The sequence below is a fragment of the Carassius gibelio genome, chromosome A23 (assembly GCF_023724105.1).
Source record: "Carassius gibelio isolate Cgi1373 ecotype wild population from Czech Republic chromosome A23, carGib1.2-hapl.c, whole genome shotgun sequence".
Taxonomy (NCBI): domain Eukaryota; kingdom Metazoa; phylum Chordata; class Actinopteri; order Cypriniformes; family Cyprinidae; genus Carassius; species Carassius gibelio.
In genome coordinates, this window is record NC_068393.1 from 17,623,413 (window position 1) to 17,643,916 (window position 20,504).

The 20,504-nt window shown below is 38.5% G+C and overlaps 1 protein-coding gene across 7 annotated transcripts in view; it reads right to left on the reverse strand.

Annotated features, from left to right (window-relative positions):
* The window catches only part of LOC127944769 (calmodulin-binding transcription activator 1-like), a 355,510-nt gene that overhangs the window by 16,161 nt on the left and 318,845 nt on the right, over positions 1-20,504 (reverse strand). For all 7 annotated transcript variants that reach the window (XM_052541008.1, XM_052541007.1, XM_052541006.1 and 4 more), the window contains 5 exons: positions 19,209-19,362; positions 14,454-14,594; positions 10,941-13,144; positions 10,322-10,448; positions 9,913-10,047 (listed from right to left, as the gene is read on the reverse strand). In XM_052541008.1, the coding sequence (XP_052396968.1) occupies positions 9,913-10,047; positions 10,322-10,448; positions 10,941-13,144; positions 14,454-14,594; positions 19,209-19,362 (2,761 nt within the window). The remainder of the gene's footprint in view (positions 1-9,912; positions 10,048-10,321; positions 10,449-10,940; positions 13,145-14,453; positions 14,595-19,208; positions 19,363-20,504) is intronic.

The following is a 20,504-nucleotide window of genomic DNA, read 5'->3' on the forward strand; positions in this document are numbered from 1 at the left end:
ACACCTTAACCTACAGTGTTAAGGTGTTAACAGAAACTACATTTTTGTATAATGAAGTTAAAAAGTTTAAAATATGGAAATATTTTACATATGAACAGAAAAAACCTGCAAATTGAGTGATTACGGAATTCTTTCTCATACTCAGTCAGTATGAGGAAACATATTCATTACAACAACAAAGGACAAACCTTGCAGCTGCATTTGCAGTGAAAATGTTTAAAAGTCCATTCTTTACTTAAGTTTCTCAACTGAAAAGTGTAGTTACACAAGATTAAAAAAATTCAAACAATTCTACTCTATGTTCAAGGCTGAGAAGAGTCTATTTAAAGATTAACCATATCAGCCTTGCAGGGCACTGTAGGTTAAGGTGTCAACACTGATTGTATTAAGTCAAACCGATAAACCCTTGCATCTGCACAGTATGTACTAGATATTTCTGCCACATATTTTGTCATGCTCTAGTAAGAAGTACACATTCTGAGCATTAGAAAAGATAATGCTTATCCAATAAAAACTATTTTAGTGTTGACAAACAGTACCAAATAAAGTTCTATTTAAATATACACAGTAAGAAACATGAACGCATTTCTATATTTCCGTCTATTTCTGTTGCTGGAATATTACTACAGGCAGCAACATTATTTCTCATCTCTGAGGCCTCTGTGTACCGTCCCACAACAGGAATGCTTTCACAGATAAAAGTCTCTTTCAGTCTAGACTTTAAAAGTGGTGTGAGCAAGGAGGAGCTGCAGAGATCTATGCACTGCACACGCACAAAACCAAATAAACAAAACTCCTCTTTTCCCAGCTGTTACAACAAGAACGGAGTGTTTAAAACACAGGCTGAGTTCTTCTGCCCTGATTTTGACATCTGAACCTTCTGCTTTTAAAGAAAGCTCAAATTCTAGAAGGAAATGCGTCAGCCAACAGTTACATAAATGTTACTTTGCCATTAAGGATACTAGTGATTAAAGGTTTAACATGTGTGACCCTTCTGGAAACACTCCAGTCCTGAAGGAAAGGATAAAGAGTGAAGCCTTTACATGACTGACTTACGACATGGCATTGTGCTAATCACACACTGTACTACTGTCTATAACAGGCATAGGGCAGTGGGATACAGTATTCTTTCTTTATCAGTGAAAAACCAAACAACAAGCGTAATATTGCTTTTAATCAACAGTTCAATAACCAATATACTGAGGAACATTTGAGGGCTCTTGGTTTTTGTTCCACCGATTCAAACAATGAATAAATTATTAAATGATTCACTCAAAAACAGTCACTTGTTTCTTTATTGACTCACTCATAAAGACAGTTACAGGTTTTGTTCCAAAATGATAATTTTTTTTTGAATAAATCGTTTGAATGAATGATTCAATAACTCACTCATAAAGTCACTTCCTGCCACCTACTGACAAAACCATGTCGAGTGCAGACAGAGAAAGTGAAAGCTCCTTATCACTAATGCACGGAGTAACAGCCTTATCCCTACATTAACTAGTGCTAATGTGTAATTGTTTTTTTTTTGTTTATCACATACATATACATTTTTGCAGTATATGTAAATATTAGCATTGAAGGAATTGCTTACCCATAAATGAAAATTCTCATCCTCAGGCCATCTAAGATTTAGATGAGTTTGTTTCTTCATCACTTGCTCACCAGTGGATCCTCTTTAGTGAATGGGTGCCGTCAAATGAGTCCAAAAAGCTGATAAAATAATCCACAATAACACACGTCTCCAGTCCATTAAATAACATGGTGTGAAGCAAAAAGCTGTGTGCTCATGATAAACAAATCCATCATTAAAACATTTTGAACTTCTTGTTTGATGTGAGAGAACAAGAGGGGGTGGACTTTTTTTATCGGAGGAAGCATTATTATGGATTGTAGGTTCACATTTTGACCAGAAGAAGCACTTTTATGTTAAAACACATTATTGATAGATTTGTTTTTTACAAACACAGAACTTTACACTTCACAAGACAGTAACTGATATACTAGAGTTGTGTGGATTACTTGTGGATTATTGTGATGTTTTTATCAGCTATTTGGACATTGTTGAGCACGTGATGTGATGCTAAACTTTTTCAAATCTGTTCTGATGAATAAACAAACTCTACATCTTGGATGGCCTGAAGGTGAGTATATGTTTAATGTTAAAATATGTATACATTAGGATTATTTAATGCATTAACTTGAGATTTATACTTGCTATAAAGTACATTATTAGTTAATAAAGCATTAACTATTATCACCATATAGAATCTTCTCATAAAGTAATAACATATTTGAATGACCTAATGCATAAAATTCATGCACACAGGCTCTGTTGCATATACACTGTACTTTATTCTCCTTTCACCAGCTCCCCAAATCACAGCATGGTTTTGAGCAAACTTGAATGCTGTCTCTTTCTGGTTGAATTGAGCCCTCCAATTTAATATTCATACAAACCAGCAGCAAATCAAATTAAATCAGAAGCAGGCATCTCCACGAGCTAACTGCTTTACCCATCCTCCAAGACATGCCCTGGTTATATCACTGTGTGACACATTTATTCATGCAATAACAAAATTCTTTATCATGCTTGGCAATAGTGCCAGTCTAATACATCATTATACATTATCTTGCTGTATTATGAATAGTATTTTATATGAACCTTTATATGCACCAGTCTACAAAAATCTCACAAAAGACTTACTCATACTATTATTAATGACTTTACTGTTCATGTGAGTCAGCTACATTTTGCTCAGCTCTCCCTGTCATCATTCAAACAAAGCATACAAAACAACCAGGCAACAATGCTGACTACAGTGTACAATGTCAAATACATTTCAATGATAAAACTAACAGTGGGAATGCTTTCATCAGCAGTTTGATTTGGTATCAGCATATCTTCTGTTATTTTCTCAACTAGTATATTTCACCTTCAGTGACTTAACTGGCTTATCGCTCTTTAAAAAAAAAGAAAAAAAAGAAGCCTTAACTCAAACTCAAGCCTTAACAGATTTAATTTTCAATCAACTTCAGTGCACCTCTTACAGTCTAGGTCACTGTGCCAGTATCCTAACTACTGTCTGATTTAATACTAATTAACAATTGTGCCCTTGAGGCACATTGTGCTAGCCTCTAAAGCAGAATGTACTCTGCACTGATCTGGGGTGTAAAAATATGACCTGGATTTTGACCAATCACCGCTAGAAACTGGCTGAATAAACAGTGGGAAAATGCATCTGCAAGGAATTTTGTATTTGAACAATTCTTCAAATCAATCTTAAAAGCAACTCGGAGACACTAATTTAGACTGACCATGAGAAAAACTGTGCACACTAAGACAAACACCAAGTTTCTAAAGCAATGTCTATCACTATATGAATCAACATGTTTCCCAGATATAATAAAGTAAATTGAGTAGGATCCGGCAAAGGGCAATCAGTTAAGAAAGTCTGGCGCTGCACAAGCAGCTTGGCAGTCTTAATGGGTATTAAGTGCTAATGATAGCTGCAGAAACATTGTACAGAAATGACTCCTTTCCTTAACAAGATGACTATCATTACCTCAACTTTCTATGAAATAACCTGACCAGAGGTCCTCTGAAGCTCAGGTTAAGTGTTCTGACATTTCCTGCACTATTCTAAATGAGGTTCAATTTAATAAGTTTCCAATCAGACAAACTGAATGAAAACTGAACAACTATGAAATAAAATATATTAGCACCTTTAAAAAGCCTATCAACTGTAAAGAACTGATTCTTTTAAAAATGGAATTAATATAAATCCCTCAATCAATCAAAATTCACAATCACTTTCAATTGAGCGTTTTCAATGTTCAGCAACAAAACACATGACATGATTGAAATCCACAAACTTCAAAAAGTACAGTTCCTAGATGAAACATGGTAGGGAATATTAATTCAGAGGCAATAAAACCATGGAAGTTGTAGGGCTGTTGAGTTCATTAACCCTTTTGAACTATGTTGCCTCGGGATAACAAAGCAATTTTCTACACTGTGTAAGTACTTATGGTAAAAGGGTGATTAATTTTTCACCCATCAAAAATATGCAGATTTGTACATTTTAGTAAGTAAACCTCATTTTCAAACATTTATTGCTTAAATGTGTCCTCCAGAAGCAAGACTATATGGCAGTGGAGTAGACACAGCTCACATGTGCATAGATGTCACACATGCAACAATTAAAGGAGATATTTCAGTATTCATGCATGTATTATTTCTATTATACATCATTAAAGTATCTTTTAAATAATTATTAATAATTAAGTTTTAAGCTTAGGTAATAAGTTGTCTAGGAAACAACTCTATAAGACTGTCATGCAAAAGTTAATGTCTATTGCACTTTTATAGAATTGCACCATTGTTCTTTAAAAAACAAATAAACAAACAAACAAAAAAAAAAACAGATTTTTAAATACATTTCCTCCAAACAACATACACGTGGCATACAATGTGGCCCCTTTAAAATTCGAAAAATGTTTTTAGTAACATTTTATGCTATAAATGCGGGTAAAACTGTAACACTTATGTCACAATGCGTGCGATATAGGCTTAGTTTACAAGAAATCATCCATACAGTATTTCCAATCAGCACAGTCAGACACTATCAACAGGTTATTGAGAACTACGAGTCTAATGATCGCTAAACTATATTTTCCCGCCACAAACCATTAACACTATATAATTCGTTCGTCTAACTTGTGTCTTAAATTTGAATTATTTACGAGCTCACTTGCGCGTGCCTGGTGAGTCGCTGTCCTCGGTGCTGAAAACAAGACCGCAGATCACAGGACTGATATGAACACACACACACACACACACACACACACACACACCGGTCACGACTACAGCTAACAGACCAACTAACTGACAACTGCCGCACAAATGATCTGTTTTTCCTACTTTTGCCTTGTGATGCTTTGGTGCAATGAAGCGTCAGACAAACGCATCTCTGGCATTTCCTGTTTAAGATGATCGAAATAAGAGTAGCCTAAGACGGCGAGCACATTCAGATTAGAGAACCAGTGACATAGCCAAAGGTAACTATTTGTCTCAAAACAGGAATAATCAGGCAGTCTGTTCAAGTTCTGCTCAGGTAATCTGGTCCAGCATTTATTCAATAGCGTCTCGTACTTCGCATGTATGTTCAAGATCAGAATCTTGTGTCTATTTTGGAAGCTGACACGTTTAGTTCAGGAAACTACAAAAAGCAGCGCTTCAGTAGAGACTGAATTCAGTCAGAACAGATCAATTTAAGTCTCAACGGACTTAGCATATAAAGGGGAGGTAGGGGTGTACATGAAAAATGCACCGAACGTTACATTCTCTAGCTGAAGTAAAGCACCATGCTCGCTTGATCTTCCACAGATCGAATGGTTTAAAAGTGGGCTAAGCACATGTAGTAACTTTACAGACAATACTACACACATACAGACACTAGGTTCATTTAAACAAGTCCAACCTTCTATTTCACTGTCCATCGAGAGTCGCCCTGCAAAACGGTCCCTTGTCTTTAGAAAAAGCAGATGTGATTCATCGGCATCCTGACCACAATGTCCCAAATGACCGTGTCTCACACACGCAGTTTGCCCTTATTTACTAATACTGGTCAAAATAACTATCCTTTTTTATATTATGGGAATGTCCTGAAAGGTGTCATGAACAATAGAAGAAAGTATAGAAGCGACGTGCAAGAGCAGAGAGAAATGTAAAGCCCGCTCACTTACTCTTTTACTCTCCCTCCGCCTCTCTTTACCAGAGATATCTTACTCCAGCAATACGGACGCTGTTGCCAAATCCGTATATGATTATCCACTTCGGCCTTGTTATTTCATAAAGTCTTTACAGTAAGAGCATGTTTTTGTTTCGGTTTTTGGGCTTTTTCCAGGCAGTACCGTGCTTGGGATATATATGAAACATTTGAGTAGTTAATAAAATATTGTGTTTAATGAAAATACACTATTTTGAAGCTAACAGCAAATAAATCTTTGTTTAGGCTAGGCTAATCTATGTATTATCTAATTTATAAGTTTGTTTTAAATACAATGCCTCTCTATCTCTAAGAATTATGAAAAACCACCAGCAAAGCAGAAAAAAAAAAACGGAAACCCTTATTTAATTATAAGCGCATTGGCTTAAATTGTTTTGCGAGATTTGGCAACACTGACTACTGCTCCCCCTGCGCGCGTGCGTGAATCTCAGTGAGAGGAGACGTTACGCACGTGCCGCAGGTAAACAGACGCCCTAGATTTCCACGATCCATGAAGACAAAAGAGAGAAAGAAAGAAAAAAGCTCAGAAATTATTAATGGGAAAGACAGCATGTGACACTGTCACTCCATTAATAATTACTACTCCATTTTTTCCTCAGTTTTTCTACAAAAAAGGAAAAAGTGGACGTCCGTTTTTTTTCTCTTCAGAAAATTAACCTGGGAATCAGTAGTTGTATGCAGCCAGACTTTATTTATTTTTCATATCCATAAATTACAGGCATTGTGATAAACCGATGTTGAAATGCAGATTCATCTATGGTTATGTGGAAAGAGCGGCAACAACTGGCCACTGAACAACTACACAGTAATCCACACACATCTTTAAATCGGTGGACAATATGAACTGACAAGAAGACAATATATTGGTCATTTTTATAGTGCACAACGACTCCAGCCTGTGGCTTCGTTACCTGCAATGCTGCAGAGAGAAGCAAAGCCCCGCCCCCATTCTGCATTATGACAAATCAAGGCAGGCAGCTGGGTGCCATAAGAGCATCAGAGCACACAGCTGCAAGGAAGCGATAAATGTATTGTCAAACAGCAGATGCTGAGGTTTGTCTTGAAATCGTTTTATTAGAGAGCAGTGCTGGATATAGAAACCAGGCTGTGGTTTAATGGCCAGGAGTAAGAGTCTTTGCAGAAGGGTATAAACCCTAAAATTCAGTAACTGGATTGAGTATGATTATAGTTATGGCCCTCTTCTGAGAAACAACAGTCTTATCACAATCCCAACAATTGGCTAAATCCCAGCTGTACTGCTTTTAGCAGCCTTGGCAGTCTTTTTTATATACTTGTAGGAATACTCATAACATCCATAACAAGCAAGAGACTTCATATCAAAAACATAATATTGTTTTTTTTTCTAATAACATAATTTTACTGTATGTACTAAGTCCACTGATATTCTGACCAGCTTCACCTTTTACATGCAAATACGCTTCCGAAAATCATACTCAGTTGAACCACCCATTAATTCATGAATCAGAGCAGGAGTTAGAGGGGAATAACTTCCAAAATGGCTTGGTGATTTCCTTGCATACTTCGACACCCTCAGCACTGTTTCATGCCGTGCTTAAAGTAAAAAACCAACTGATGACACACTCTAATTAAGTTAAGCTTATTCTTATCCACTAATCCACTAAACCTACGCTTTGCTACTTAAGTTAAAGTATAAAACACAGACCTAAATTAAAATACATCAAGAAACAATTCTCAAGGATTCCATAAATGTAGAAAAACCATAACAGTGTGGTATACTGTAGACAATTTAGTCATCACAGTATTCTAAGTGTGCATTCAAACTAATTAAATGTATTTTGCACTATATAAATATGTACTGTAAAATATAATTATCAAGCCACAACAATGTTTTTCCATGATGTTAACTTGAAATGTCAAAATGTATTTCAATTAATTTTTTATTATTTTGTTATGATATGAGATAAACTCGACAAGAAAAAAAAAAAAAAGCTGAAATGACTTGTACAGCCAACAGTGTATAAAAAAGATGTGTTGTCTATACACAATTGTCTAAGTCTAGAGAGTCACAAGCGCATGGTTGGCTGTGCTGTCTATGAGATGTGAATGGACTGGTGTTGTGTTGAATGGACACCGGGTTCTGAAAGGGGTCTCGGTCCTCTGTTGCTCCCTTTCTCTGCCTTCAGGTCTGTCTGCATTGCAGCTGTCTCTTTCCACAGGCTCCTCCACCATGCCCTACTTTACCCTGTCAATGCACACTGCAGTAACAAAACTCACCCCTCCACCCCCACCTCAACAGAAAACAAGCACCACACAGAGGCACTGGCACTCTCTTCTTTACTCAGACTCATAGGAGACAGAGCACTTATCCTGTCCTTATAACACACACACACACACACACACACACCCCTCCCAGATTAAATACCCACAAAAATCAGCCGTTTAATAGAAATGTGCAGTGATATACAGTAAGTGTATCTCTTGGTGTGAGCACACATGTCCCTTTTACTATATTGTATGATTTTTTTCTGTTGGTTTGGCTTAGTCTTCTGCTCTCAAAACATCAGGCTTGTCAAACACATGCTGCATCTGAATGCTGGCTGCCACTCCACGCTGCCCAAATCATTCATCGGGATTGTTTGTCTTGGCTAAGCATCCTATCACCTGATCGGAGCAAGCAGATTAGAGCTTCGGATGTCAAATTGGCAGGCGTGTCCCTTTGCCCATATGCTCCAATATTATCATAAGCTTTCATAAGGTGCCACAGCCTCAGTTTGAGGCAGCCTAAATTGTGGTGAAGCATTTGTGTGGGATTGTATTTGGTTTGCCAGGCTTTAAAGAGGACAAATCCCCCACAGCGATGGTATGATTAGACTTAAAGCCTTGCATTTAAGTTAACGCTAACAGATTAGGACAGCAAAAGGACGCTTTGTAAAGTTCACCAATATGTGTGCAAAGCAAGTTGAAACAGTACAGTGTAAGTGTTTAATAGTGGTTCTGAGTCACGTCTTTCTTTTTGTCCCATCTTTTCACAGACTGCTAACCAATGGTTAACATGGTAAAACTTCAGGTTGAATTTGTTTCCATTTGCAAAAGCATCAGCCAATACATTTGAACACTTTAAGTTAACATGAAAGTATTAAGAATGAACATGAATCTGTATTGGTAATATTAATACATATTTTAAATGAGTTTTTTTTTTTCTATTTTACTTTTAGTTATTTTGTCATATGTGCATTTGTAATTTATATTTAGCTTTATTCTTTATTTCAGTTTTAGTTTTTATAATTTTAGTACTGCAACTTACAGCTCTGGTGACAAGTTGACATCCTTTGCAGAATATGCAAAGTGTTAATAATGTTAAGGGAAGATGAAATTTTTTTAAATAAACGTTTGTGATACGTAATTCATTGGCTAATTTAACAATTAACAACCTTTTTTTATAGATTAATGTGAATAAAATCTTACTGAATAAAATTATGCATTTTTGTGAAAAAAAAAAAAAAAACACTGCAAAACCATCATATAAATACAGAGATAAAAAGCCAGATGTGCAGGAGCAATCAATTTGTCTTGCCACGAAAAGCTCATAGTATTTGAAGACTGCCCTTCCCCTTGTCCCTAAAGAATGAACCACTTATATAAATTACTGCCTCCATCTCTCCTTTGTGCTTGCCATGCCTCCGTTAGATTAAAACGTCTTCCTGTTGTTCTTAAAGCCCTTAAGCAAATTTATTAGCTCTGAATAACACCTTGTTGACTACTTTTTCAACACAGGTGATGATGACTGCACAGATTTCAACAGAACTCTGCTTTCTTTGCTAAACATGCCCTCTATCCCCATCTAGAGGTCAACTGTAAAGTAAACCTTACACATTTTAACCTGCATCTTACCCTTCCTCAGTACAAATTTGTAATTAACACATTTACTCTCTCCATCTTCATCTCGATCAGATGGGTTTTTAATTTCTTAATCTAGGATAATTAGAAAACCCTTCGGCCAAAGTGCCATTATATAATCACCTACACAATAAGTAGCTCAACAATCAGGGTTCACATGGTGAGTTCCAGATTTAGTAAAATGTTATAAAGTGATTTTTTTCTCCCACAAATGCAGAATTAGACAGGGAAGAAGACTTACCATCAAGTGACAGCCAGTCGTGCTGGGATGAAGGTAGGGAGGGCAGTGCACGGGCTTTATACTCAAACACAACCGAGTTAGAGATGATTTGATTACTGACAGCCACCTGCAGAGTCACCAAGCCTGTGTCATGGGCTGCAGAAACACACAAGCCCGTAATTATAGGGATCAGAAGAAAACATACTGACACCTATGAGAATTCATGCAGTTCTTCTGCTGGTCAGGGGTGAGATCTGTCTGAGGACTTACAGAAATTCATTACAATCCAGGAAAATAATTTTTTTTGAATGTTTATTTGAAGTATTAAACGCATTGTACTTTTTAATAATCAAATTAAAATTTATATGTATTTCTTAAAGGAGAAATAATAATTAGTCAGTCACTTCTGTATGTATAAATATGAAATTACCAGGACAGTAGCAACGTAAAACTCCAGGCTGAATGAGGGAGGCAGGGACAGAGATCTGATCAAACAGACAGGTGTAGCTGCTGCTGTCTTCTTGCCATGGCCCTGTGATTAAGACCTTTACACCACCCTGAAATATGGAGGGGAAAAAAGCCTCACGTATGTATACCCAAAATATTTCTCTTGGCAGGACATGCATTATCATCATCATCATGTTTATCACAACGTAATTGTTAAAATATTTTGTTCAAATAAATTAAGGTAGCTTTTGAAAGGAGAATAAAACACACGTGCTATAATGCCATCTTGTGGGAGACGATATTAATTAATATCAATTTTGAAAATGTGTTTTAAAAGTGTAAAAAGGGTATTCTGCCATCTCGTGGTGTAATTATGCAACAGCACTGGAGATGCTTGGATATCACGCATGGGATACATAAATTAAGATTTTTAAAGTAAAATAAAATAAATAAAAATGTGTGAGTAATAATAATATTAACACTTAATAATGTCACAAAATGTAGCCTAATATTATTTAATAAAGACATTTAAAACTATCTTAAATGATAATAACAATATAATTTTGGAGTATGTAATTATAATGGAGGAAAAACAGACGTACCTCTGGGTAGGACCACTCTGGAGAGTAGTCTGTGACCATGAAAAGCCGCCCAGTGGCCTGCAACATTCCCAGAGTGCCCTGGGCCACTGCTGCTGACACTACTTCAGCGACATGCATGTAGGCCAGTGGGCCTGTCTCTCCTGACCCTCCACCAGCACCTGCACCTCCACCTAAAGATTGGGGGCTGCAGCACGACTGGAGGCAAAGCTCGGAAGGGTTGTATCCTGCTGCCCTGTTGGTTGTATCCTCTTGACCTTGCTGTTGGTTCCCACTTGAGGTGGCTGTTCCTTCGGGCCCAGGTGGGGCCACCAACTGGTGGGTATATAATGTCCCTGCAGCCCCTACCACTGTGGCTCCGCTGTCCACTGAGATGAAGTCATTGATGAGGTCAGAAAATTGGTTTCCAAAAGAGATGTCAAAATGATCCAAGCTGATTTCCATTCCTGTGCCTCCTCCACCATTGACTCCAGCCCCGCTAAGCCCGTGATGAGTGTTGTAGAGCCCCTGAACCAAATTAGCTCCCTGAAGCAGTGGCTGGAGTTGCTGTTGCGAGCCGTTGTTGGGCCCACTTGTGGTGCATCCATTCCTCAAAGCTCCCACTCCATTCTCAGAACTCTGCTGCATGAAGTGATCTGCTCCTCCACTTTCTCCACAGGCTTGTAGATGATCCCCAGATTTTAGTAAACCATTTGTTCCATTTTCTGTGGCCCCAGCCTGACTGGACCTAACATTGCGGTTCTGATCCATGCCAACCACTTCCTCGTGCTCTGGGCCAAGGCCTGGGAAACCTCCTTGGTACTGAAGGATTTGCAATGAGCCACCCTGTCCTTGTCCCTCAGTGGGTGAGCCTCCATTGCAGTTGGGTCTGTGCTGGCCCTGGTTGGTGTGATGATGGTGGAGGTGGCCATTACTGCCAGGCGATTCTGTCTTTACAACATGCAGACCCATGTAAGCCCCGTCAGGGGCGTTATGTTCCAGCAGGTGGCCCTTCTGACTAGAGCTCTGCCGGCCTTGCTGGTTCTGGGCTGTCTGTGGTGCTTCTTGTAGAAAAAAGCTTGAAGATGGGTTCTGGTGAGCTAAGTTGTTCATTGCTTGGCTATAACCTACTGCTGTGGCACCGGCGGAGTAGTCCTGCTTTGCATCTATAGCACTGAAATCCATCTGCTCCAGGGTGGTGCTCGGACTCAGGCCCCCTCCAGAGGGAAGCAGAGAGGCAGTAGGGGTCAAGGTGAGTGAGTTCTGGGCTCCAGAGCCACTGGAAACACTACAGCTTACAACTGCTCCCACTTGGTAGCTCCCTTCTTTGGCCAGCTGCTCCTCGAAGGAGGTGTCCTCGGTCTTGATGTTCTTCACCAGTGCAGAGCTGAAGCCATAGTTTGAATCGGACATAGTTGGCGAGCGTTGCAAACCGTTGGTGCTACTTGTCGTTGAGGACGAGCCACTGCATGTGCCATTCTCCTGTTTTAATCCACTTCCCCCATATGTCTGGCCCTGCTTCGGGTTGTTAAGGAAGCAGTCGGGGTCGAAATTCATAGTGGTTTCTGGGATTTTGATGCTGCTGGAGTCTAGGCTGCTGGAGAGGACAAGCTCCTCTGATACGCCAGAGGCAGAAAGCATGGACAGCTCGTCTGCTCCAGGACCTCCTGTATCTGCACTCCCACTTCCTGGAAAGGCAAACTTGTGGCTGTCAGAGGTGACTGCTAAGACCAGGCTGTGAGAGGTGGCATCAGGGCCCATAATATGGGTATTGGAGCCTCCTGTGGGGGACATGCTGTAGACAGGATCCCCAGTCACCTCAGACATGAAAACACTCTGGGATAGGCTGCTCATGACAGAGGCAACATGGCCCATGCCTGTGACTGCTGGGCTGTCAGCCATGTCGGGGTCAGAATTCGGCCCGCTGCTGATGGACACAGGGGAATTCTGGGTGGTGTCTGGCACTTCCACCTGATTGGTAGAGGAGACCTCAGTGCTGTTCTGGTGCAGCAGCGCAGGTTTGTGTACCTTGCCATTGCGTTTTTCACGTACGCTCCCTCCTCCGCTGTTTTTGCTGCTCTGGCTGTGTTCTGTCTTACCCTCAGACACATCATTATTCTGAAGCTCGGAGTGGGTGCTGCTGTAACCTCCTGAACGAGGGTCTACTTTGGGCGAGATAATGCGGTGTTTGGCGCTGTTACACTTATGATGCACACTGCTCCCAGCACCTACAGAGAAAGAACAAAACAGCAAGTCATTTTCCAAACTAAAATTATTATTATAATAATAATAATTATTATTATTATTAATAATAATAATGTTATTAAAAACAAACAATGTGTTATTATTATTAACATTATTATTATTATCAATATCCAAACTATTGTTTTAGAATAATTAATATCTCAGAATCAGAAACATCTTTATTGCCAAGTACTGAGGGAATAATTGTAATTAATAATTTGTCTTGATTTATTGGTGCTTAACAAACACCATAAAATTTCAAAGACAACAACAACAACAATAATAATATAAACATTGTAAGGTGGGATAGTTAAAGGGAGAGAGAGCAGAAAAATCTAAGAAATATATTAGCTGTACATTTATGCAGAATGTGTAAATTTGTAATCTGACCCTTTAAAATAAACATTATTTAAATTATCAACAGAATCACTAGTATCGTTATCAATAATTTATTATAATTGTATACAATGTAAATGTGGGTTTTTTATAATAAAAATCACGATCAAAATATTATTATACATACTATTAATATCATATATATTCATACTGTTTTATTCAGAATAATTTATATTCCTTAATCATTAATGATGTTATGCACATTAAAATGAACATGATTCCATTATTATTAGTATTATCAATATTTACATTCTTATTCACAACAGAATGTGAATGATCACAATCAGCAAGAGTCTCTGTTTGCTTTGTAAATCATAAGAAGAGCGCTTTAAAGAATAAGCCACAAAATGCTTTGATGCTGATGCTTTGAATGAACATTGAGATTAATTTAAATCTTTATGGCGACCATCAATCATCAAAATTAACCGTTTCATGGGAAGCCAACAAATAGCTTTGTCATTTTGATAATAAATTGCTGGCATGTCACATTAGTCATTTTATTGCATACTTGGCAATTGGATTTTATATAAACATACAACAAACGACAATCCATCTTATCCACAATCATTTGTTTTAAACACGCAATTCAATTTGCTTCAGAGTAACGGCACCCTATAGAAGCAACACCATGGGATTGTAAAGTGCTGTGCTGGATATTTGTTATGAAGTATAAGGTGAAAATTAATTTGTTGTATACTTGAGTAAAAAAAAGAATTTCAAAAAATGAAATGTTCAGCCTGGACGCTACTCTAATTAGGCATTCAGCCTGCTCTACACTCACCTCATCTTTTACAGTTCATGCAGACATATTTAAAGCACTACCTGCTCCCTTAGTCTCTGCCTGTTTCTTTTTGACTGCCTCTATCCCAAACCCCTGCCCTTCTGTCTGTCCCTTACCCAGAGTGCCAGTGCAGAGGCAGTTGTGAGTCCGGGGAGGAGGCTTGGTCTGGTGGCTGTCCAGTATCTGCTGTACCAGCTGCTCCACAGAGAAGCCAGAGCTGCTGTTCCCATTGCTGCAAGTCCACTTGATGCCATGAACTGCCGAGGAAGAGAGGAGACACAGTCGTCAGTCCACCAGCCGAGCCTTCCAGCCCTCCCCCACCCCGCCTGAGCACTACATCCCTGACCTTACCTCAAAACCAGACTCCATATCAAAAAATTCACTTATCGCAGTCATTTACTAATTTCTGACCTCAGGAACAGGATCACGGAAAGTTCAAGAACAGATTTGGGCGTGAATTTTCAGCTGACGTGGGAGGAAAAAAACAAAACAAAGCAAACGTCTTCCTCATCTCACTTCAGCTAAAAGGTAATGTGGTGATCTCTGGAGAGGAACGGTATTTATAACAGCGATGAGATATCTTAATACATCTTGTGCACACTTTGCTACTACTGTGAGCATAACAAGCTGAGGTGAGATTGCATTGGAAAGCGAGGGACAAAAACAGATAAAAGAGACAAAAGAGTTTTGCTTGAAATCGCAAACAGTGTTGCGTCACCAGCTGGAGCAGGCACAACAGTTGTCACATACACAGCAGGTTTCTCTGCTCTGCTGAGCTCTGCCATTCCGTGCTTGGCCAGAGAATCGCAGTGGCATTCCACAAGCCATTACACCAGCATGACCATGCTTGACCAGACAAATCAATCTAACAGCATGAGCCTGAACCAAAGTCGCAGCACAAGGCAGGTCATGTAATGAAAGGGCGAGCTGGTTTGGTGGATACAGCATGACATTGGTGGGAGGCAACGACTGCGAGGATCTGAAGAAGAATCCCTGGATTTAAACTTGCAGGGATTCTCCCACACTTCAGTCCACAGTGGCCTGCCATTACTACAGTTCTTCAAACTACCTTTACTCAAACAGCCCATCCTGCAATGTTCCATGTGTCTGCACACAGACACAGTTTCTTCGAATGTTGTTGGGGAATTAAATGTATGTATTTCCTTACTGGAGCATTGCCTAAAATGGGGTACACGCAGCCCTGGGCGAGCATAGTGTCCTCCGGGGTGTGCAAGAAAATATTTTGGTGGTTCAGCTGTGTCCTGTTATTCATCTAAAAGTATTTGAAAACAAAACTGAACATAGAAAAGTATGACTATAATTACCATATAATATATATATATATATATGATAAAAAATGGTGGACAAAATTAATAAATGGCATATTCAAGAGTTCGAACTTGCATTTAATAAATAGAGTTGTTTGAATAGTATAGAATATTATGTATACTTGACATCCTTCTTTCCGCAGGGAGGGCTCTGAGCTCAGAATATAGCCCGAACCCTGAGATATTCCCAAGCTGGGATAAGAATAGTTAGGTGTGAGGAGTTGAGGTGGAGGAGGGAATGCCAGAAAAACTGTAGTTGGACAGAGAGGTACTGAAAGTTGGCTGTATATATATTTACTTTCGTGCTAATTAAGCTGATCCTCTGAATGTGCTCCTTCCAAACTTTGTTTATAAACATAATTTAAATATATATATATATATATATATATATATATATATATATATATATATATATATATATAAAAAAAGACTTATTTTGTGCATTTAATTTTTTTAACAACATTTAATTAATATTAAATTTAGACTTTTGTACTTGTACAATTAAATTTTTGTATATTTTATAAATGTTAGGGCTTTGGAAGACTCCTGGATTAAATGCTTCTTACAAATCAAATCAAAACACTATCTCCGCCAGCCACATTAATATCCACAATCTCAAAGCACCTCACAACCACTCACATCAACTTGCATCCTTATCTCCAGGAAACATAAATTACATCAGATATCTCGCACCCTGCTGTGTGTGTGTATGTTTATAACCGCTGTCTGATCATCTGCTCACACAGCAGTGAGGGGGCTTCAGGCATGGCTGGTCCCTGGTCTCTTAAATTACATCAGCGGAGTGGAATGAATCAGGCCGGAGTATTCTTCGTTCCAGCTGTAGTATGACTAAGCAACCATTGGTTTCCATGACCTGCCATTGGATCTCTGCTGCACACACCTACTTCAACATGAAACAATATTTGAAATCTATTTTACTAAGTAAAATAATCTATTATTAAGTGATAATAGATAGTCAACAACAACAAAAAAATCTAGAGTCTGGATCTCATTTGACAGGAATTCATTAGATCGTGAAAAGTGTTCCCTATATCACAGTGGTTGGACTAAATAAAAGAAGAACTAAAGAGTTCTTGGTGAAAAAATATAATTATTTACCTTTAAGTACAATAGTGAGATATTGTCAGTTTTTAAAGACTTCTAGATGACAGGAGAGCTTAAAGTTTTGATTTGAATTAAAATACATCTCAGTAGTAGCTTTATAAAGAATTCGAAATCACCACTTATAATAGAGCTTGAAGGCAAAAGTAACTAATTTATATTTCACACTACAATGATGAAACACTTATTTTGTGCAAAGCAGGTGATAACGCAACCTCAACACTGATGCATTTCTAAGATATCTGATGCAAATGCATTAAAAATGTTTAAAGGGGAGAGAGTTCGAGAACAACAGTTACAGAAGTCTATCTCTGAGGACTGTCAGTCGAGGAATGCAATGCTCCTTACCAATTCAATCCAAACTGAACGTCCCATTAATGAATGCAAGCTGTTTGCGTATGATATGGGTCACTCAAGGGAACACACTGGGTTTGTAGAGCCGATGTATAATGCATCCATGAATTATGCATGGCTAATACATTTACAATGAATCTCTGACTATCAACAGGCTGCATGTCTCCAGCTCCACCACTAGGTGATACTGTTGCTCTACAGATGAGTTCACATCACAGATAGTTGTTTGAAGAATATGATGATGAATCTTGTGGCCCTATTAGCCTAGTGTCACTGCACAAGACGCTCGACTGGTGGAAGACATCTTGCACCTTTGCCATGGTCCACACCATTTGCAACGTGAATGAATTGCATGCATTATGGCAAATGGTTTCAATGTAGATCAGGTATGGAGTGTAATATACACATTAGTTTACTTTACGTGTCTTAAAGTCAGTGGGAAAGGGAGCTCTTAAGTGATTGCCATGAGAGCTCTTAAGGGGATCATAACACGCGGCAGCGATTACAATGTCAGCTGTGCTCATCTATATTCTCCTCGCTGACATCCTGTGTCTAAAAGTGCTGACGTGAGGGATCCGACTTCATATATTCATTACCTTGACAGCCCTGTCCTAGTTCAAATGATCAATGGCAGGCATCACATACAGAGATGTGTCCTCGTAAGACTGGGTAAACATGATTATATGCATGCCGTCATACCCCCTCTTTTATACATCCTCATTAGATAGGTTTCCTCTGGTCAATTCTGTGACCTAGACCTGTTGTAGATGGAAATATAAACACAGTGTAAGCATAAAGCACGGGCAAAGCAGTGCTGGATGTATGAAGGGATTTCTGGCGAGTCAGACACTCTTCCATCCACTCACTGGCCTCAATCAATACATCACTGCTCTCCTCCACTGACTGACTGGAAACCAACGTGCTTAATCACTATGGACAGAGAGACGCAGACAAGAAGCTCCACTGACCCTGGGACACCAGGGCGCCTCGGAATGGGCATTCACAGGTGGGTGTGCTAATAATCATGCCAAAGCTTCCACATGGAGATTCCTGCTATGAACAAGGGCACAATGTGCAGCATGTAAGATGGAGCCTAGAGCAGGCTGAGCTGGGAGAGACTAACTTCTCATGAAATATCATAAATTAAACAGCACGGGTCTTGCGTAAATAATACAGAAATTACAGAAGACAATGTCATGTATATTGTCTAAGGATCTGAAGGCTAGATCACACTGCTTTAACCATCACCAACAGCTGTAGTGTATGGCTGGATCAGTATTGCAATCCTGATGGTGTTTGTTGGGGCAGTGTGAACCATGGAGACATGTTTTCTCACAAAGGTCTTTTTTAGACTGAAAAACTGTTTCTTAATAACTATCTTTGTTTTGTTTGAAAGAACAGGTATATAAAATGAAATGAATTTACCTGAAATGCAAAGTTTGCTATATTTAATACTATTCTGTATCTTGTAAAATGTAATCAAGATACATAACTCATATAAATAATTTATAAAAAAGTGCATTTAATTTATTTTTGATCATAAACCACACTAAATGTATTACCTATATACATTACCTTTTATATTATAGTAATATCCTCACCCACACCCACAGACAAACACTTCCCTTCAAAGAGTTAATATATTTTTTTACATAAATACTTTTTATCAAGAATGCATTCAGTTAATAAATAATCTCAGTTAAGACTTTGACATTATATACAAAAATCTAATTCAAATAAATGCTGTTGATTTGATCTTTTTTTGGTTTATTTGATTTGATCATAGTTTATACAAAAAATACTAAGGAGCACAGTTGCTTTTATATATTTTTAAAAAAAACATATTAGGCAAAAGCATAAAATGAGAAAGAGTTTTACATATTGCACAAAATTACTGTTTTTATTGCATTTTTTGATTAGATAAATAAATGCAGCATATGAGACAAAAACATTGAAAAATTATACCAACCCTAAACCTTTGAATGGTAGCATTTTTTTAAACACTGTTTGCAGTGAAAACGTGCATGAGAGGAGACAGATTTAGCATTCAGTTGATCAGACACTCACACATGGGTTTCAGCTGGCCAATAAGTTCCTCCTTCGACCATTTAGCCCATTCTTTCTTGTCTGTATTGATGGAGCACAGGATGGGCCCACATGGCTTTCCACAATCCTCGATAGCTGGCACATTCAGGTAGTGGACCAGCACAATGTCTGGGTTCTGGGAAAAGGACAGGACCAAGAGAGAGAAAAAAAGAAGGGGAGGGGGGGTGTGGTGAGTTTAAAGGTCTGACTGAAGCAGCAGCAGCAGTACCCTGGAAACACAGATGATGGAGCAACAACACATACATATACATAAATATAATGTGTTAATGCATGTTAAGCACTATCTAGCATATTTGGCAGCTAGCCAGCACACTTCACCACATTTGTGGAGTGATTGGAATGAAGTGAAAAACACACATACTTGTTTTCTGAATAATATAGCTTAGAGTCTGCTTTCCACAGGCAGTACTTGGGCAACATTAATTGCACAGGCAAATAGCGCTGAGTCTTGTGAATAAGGTGTAATCTATAATAAGCTTCATTTACATAGAAAGGAGGTGTGTTGTGCTGAAAAGAATGACAGTGATTTAACTTAACTACCCACTGCGGCGCCTGGTTAAGCAAAGAGCAGTGAATAAAACTATTTGTGCAAAAACGAATTGGCGCAACTGTTTACTGATGGTATGTAGTGCCAAAGTTATTCATAGAGAGGATAAAACCAAGGACAGAACATCCCAAACAGGGATCTTCATGTGAACACAGAAGGAGTTGTGTGGGCCTTACAAAGCATATATATATATATATATATATATATATATACATATATATATATACACACACACACACACACACATACATATAAACAAATTTTGTCAATTTGCTGGACATATTTTGACAGCTTATGAATAAAAGGGCTGTTTAATGCATGTCTAGCCAGAGTTAATAACATCAATTCTGTTCTGTAATCATAAATTGAGATGATTACAAAGTAATGTAAACACTCACAGAACAAGTGGTCCCCTGTCACCACAGAGATTACACACACACACTCACAAAATCCCACTTGTTCCAGGAAACCAGCATTTGAATGTCACGTGAAATGCAGATACATAACGTATTCACAAACTGAGTCTGTACACTGAAACTGTGATGAAAACTGTACCTTGGATTAGCATTTTTATTAGTTTTATGAGCATTACGTGCTGAGTGAATTGGGGGCTGCGGTTCTGTGCTGCCTCCTGGTCTGCATCATTAAACTTCGGCGTACATGTACAAAATCTATGGGTACTGCATTCTCAATGGAGTAATACACACAAA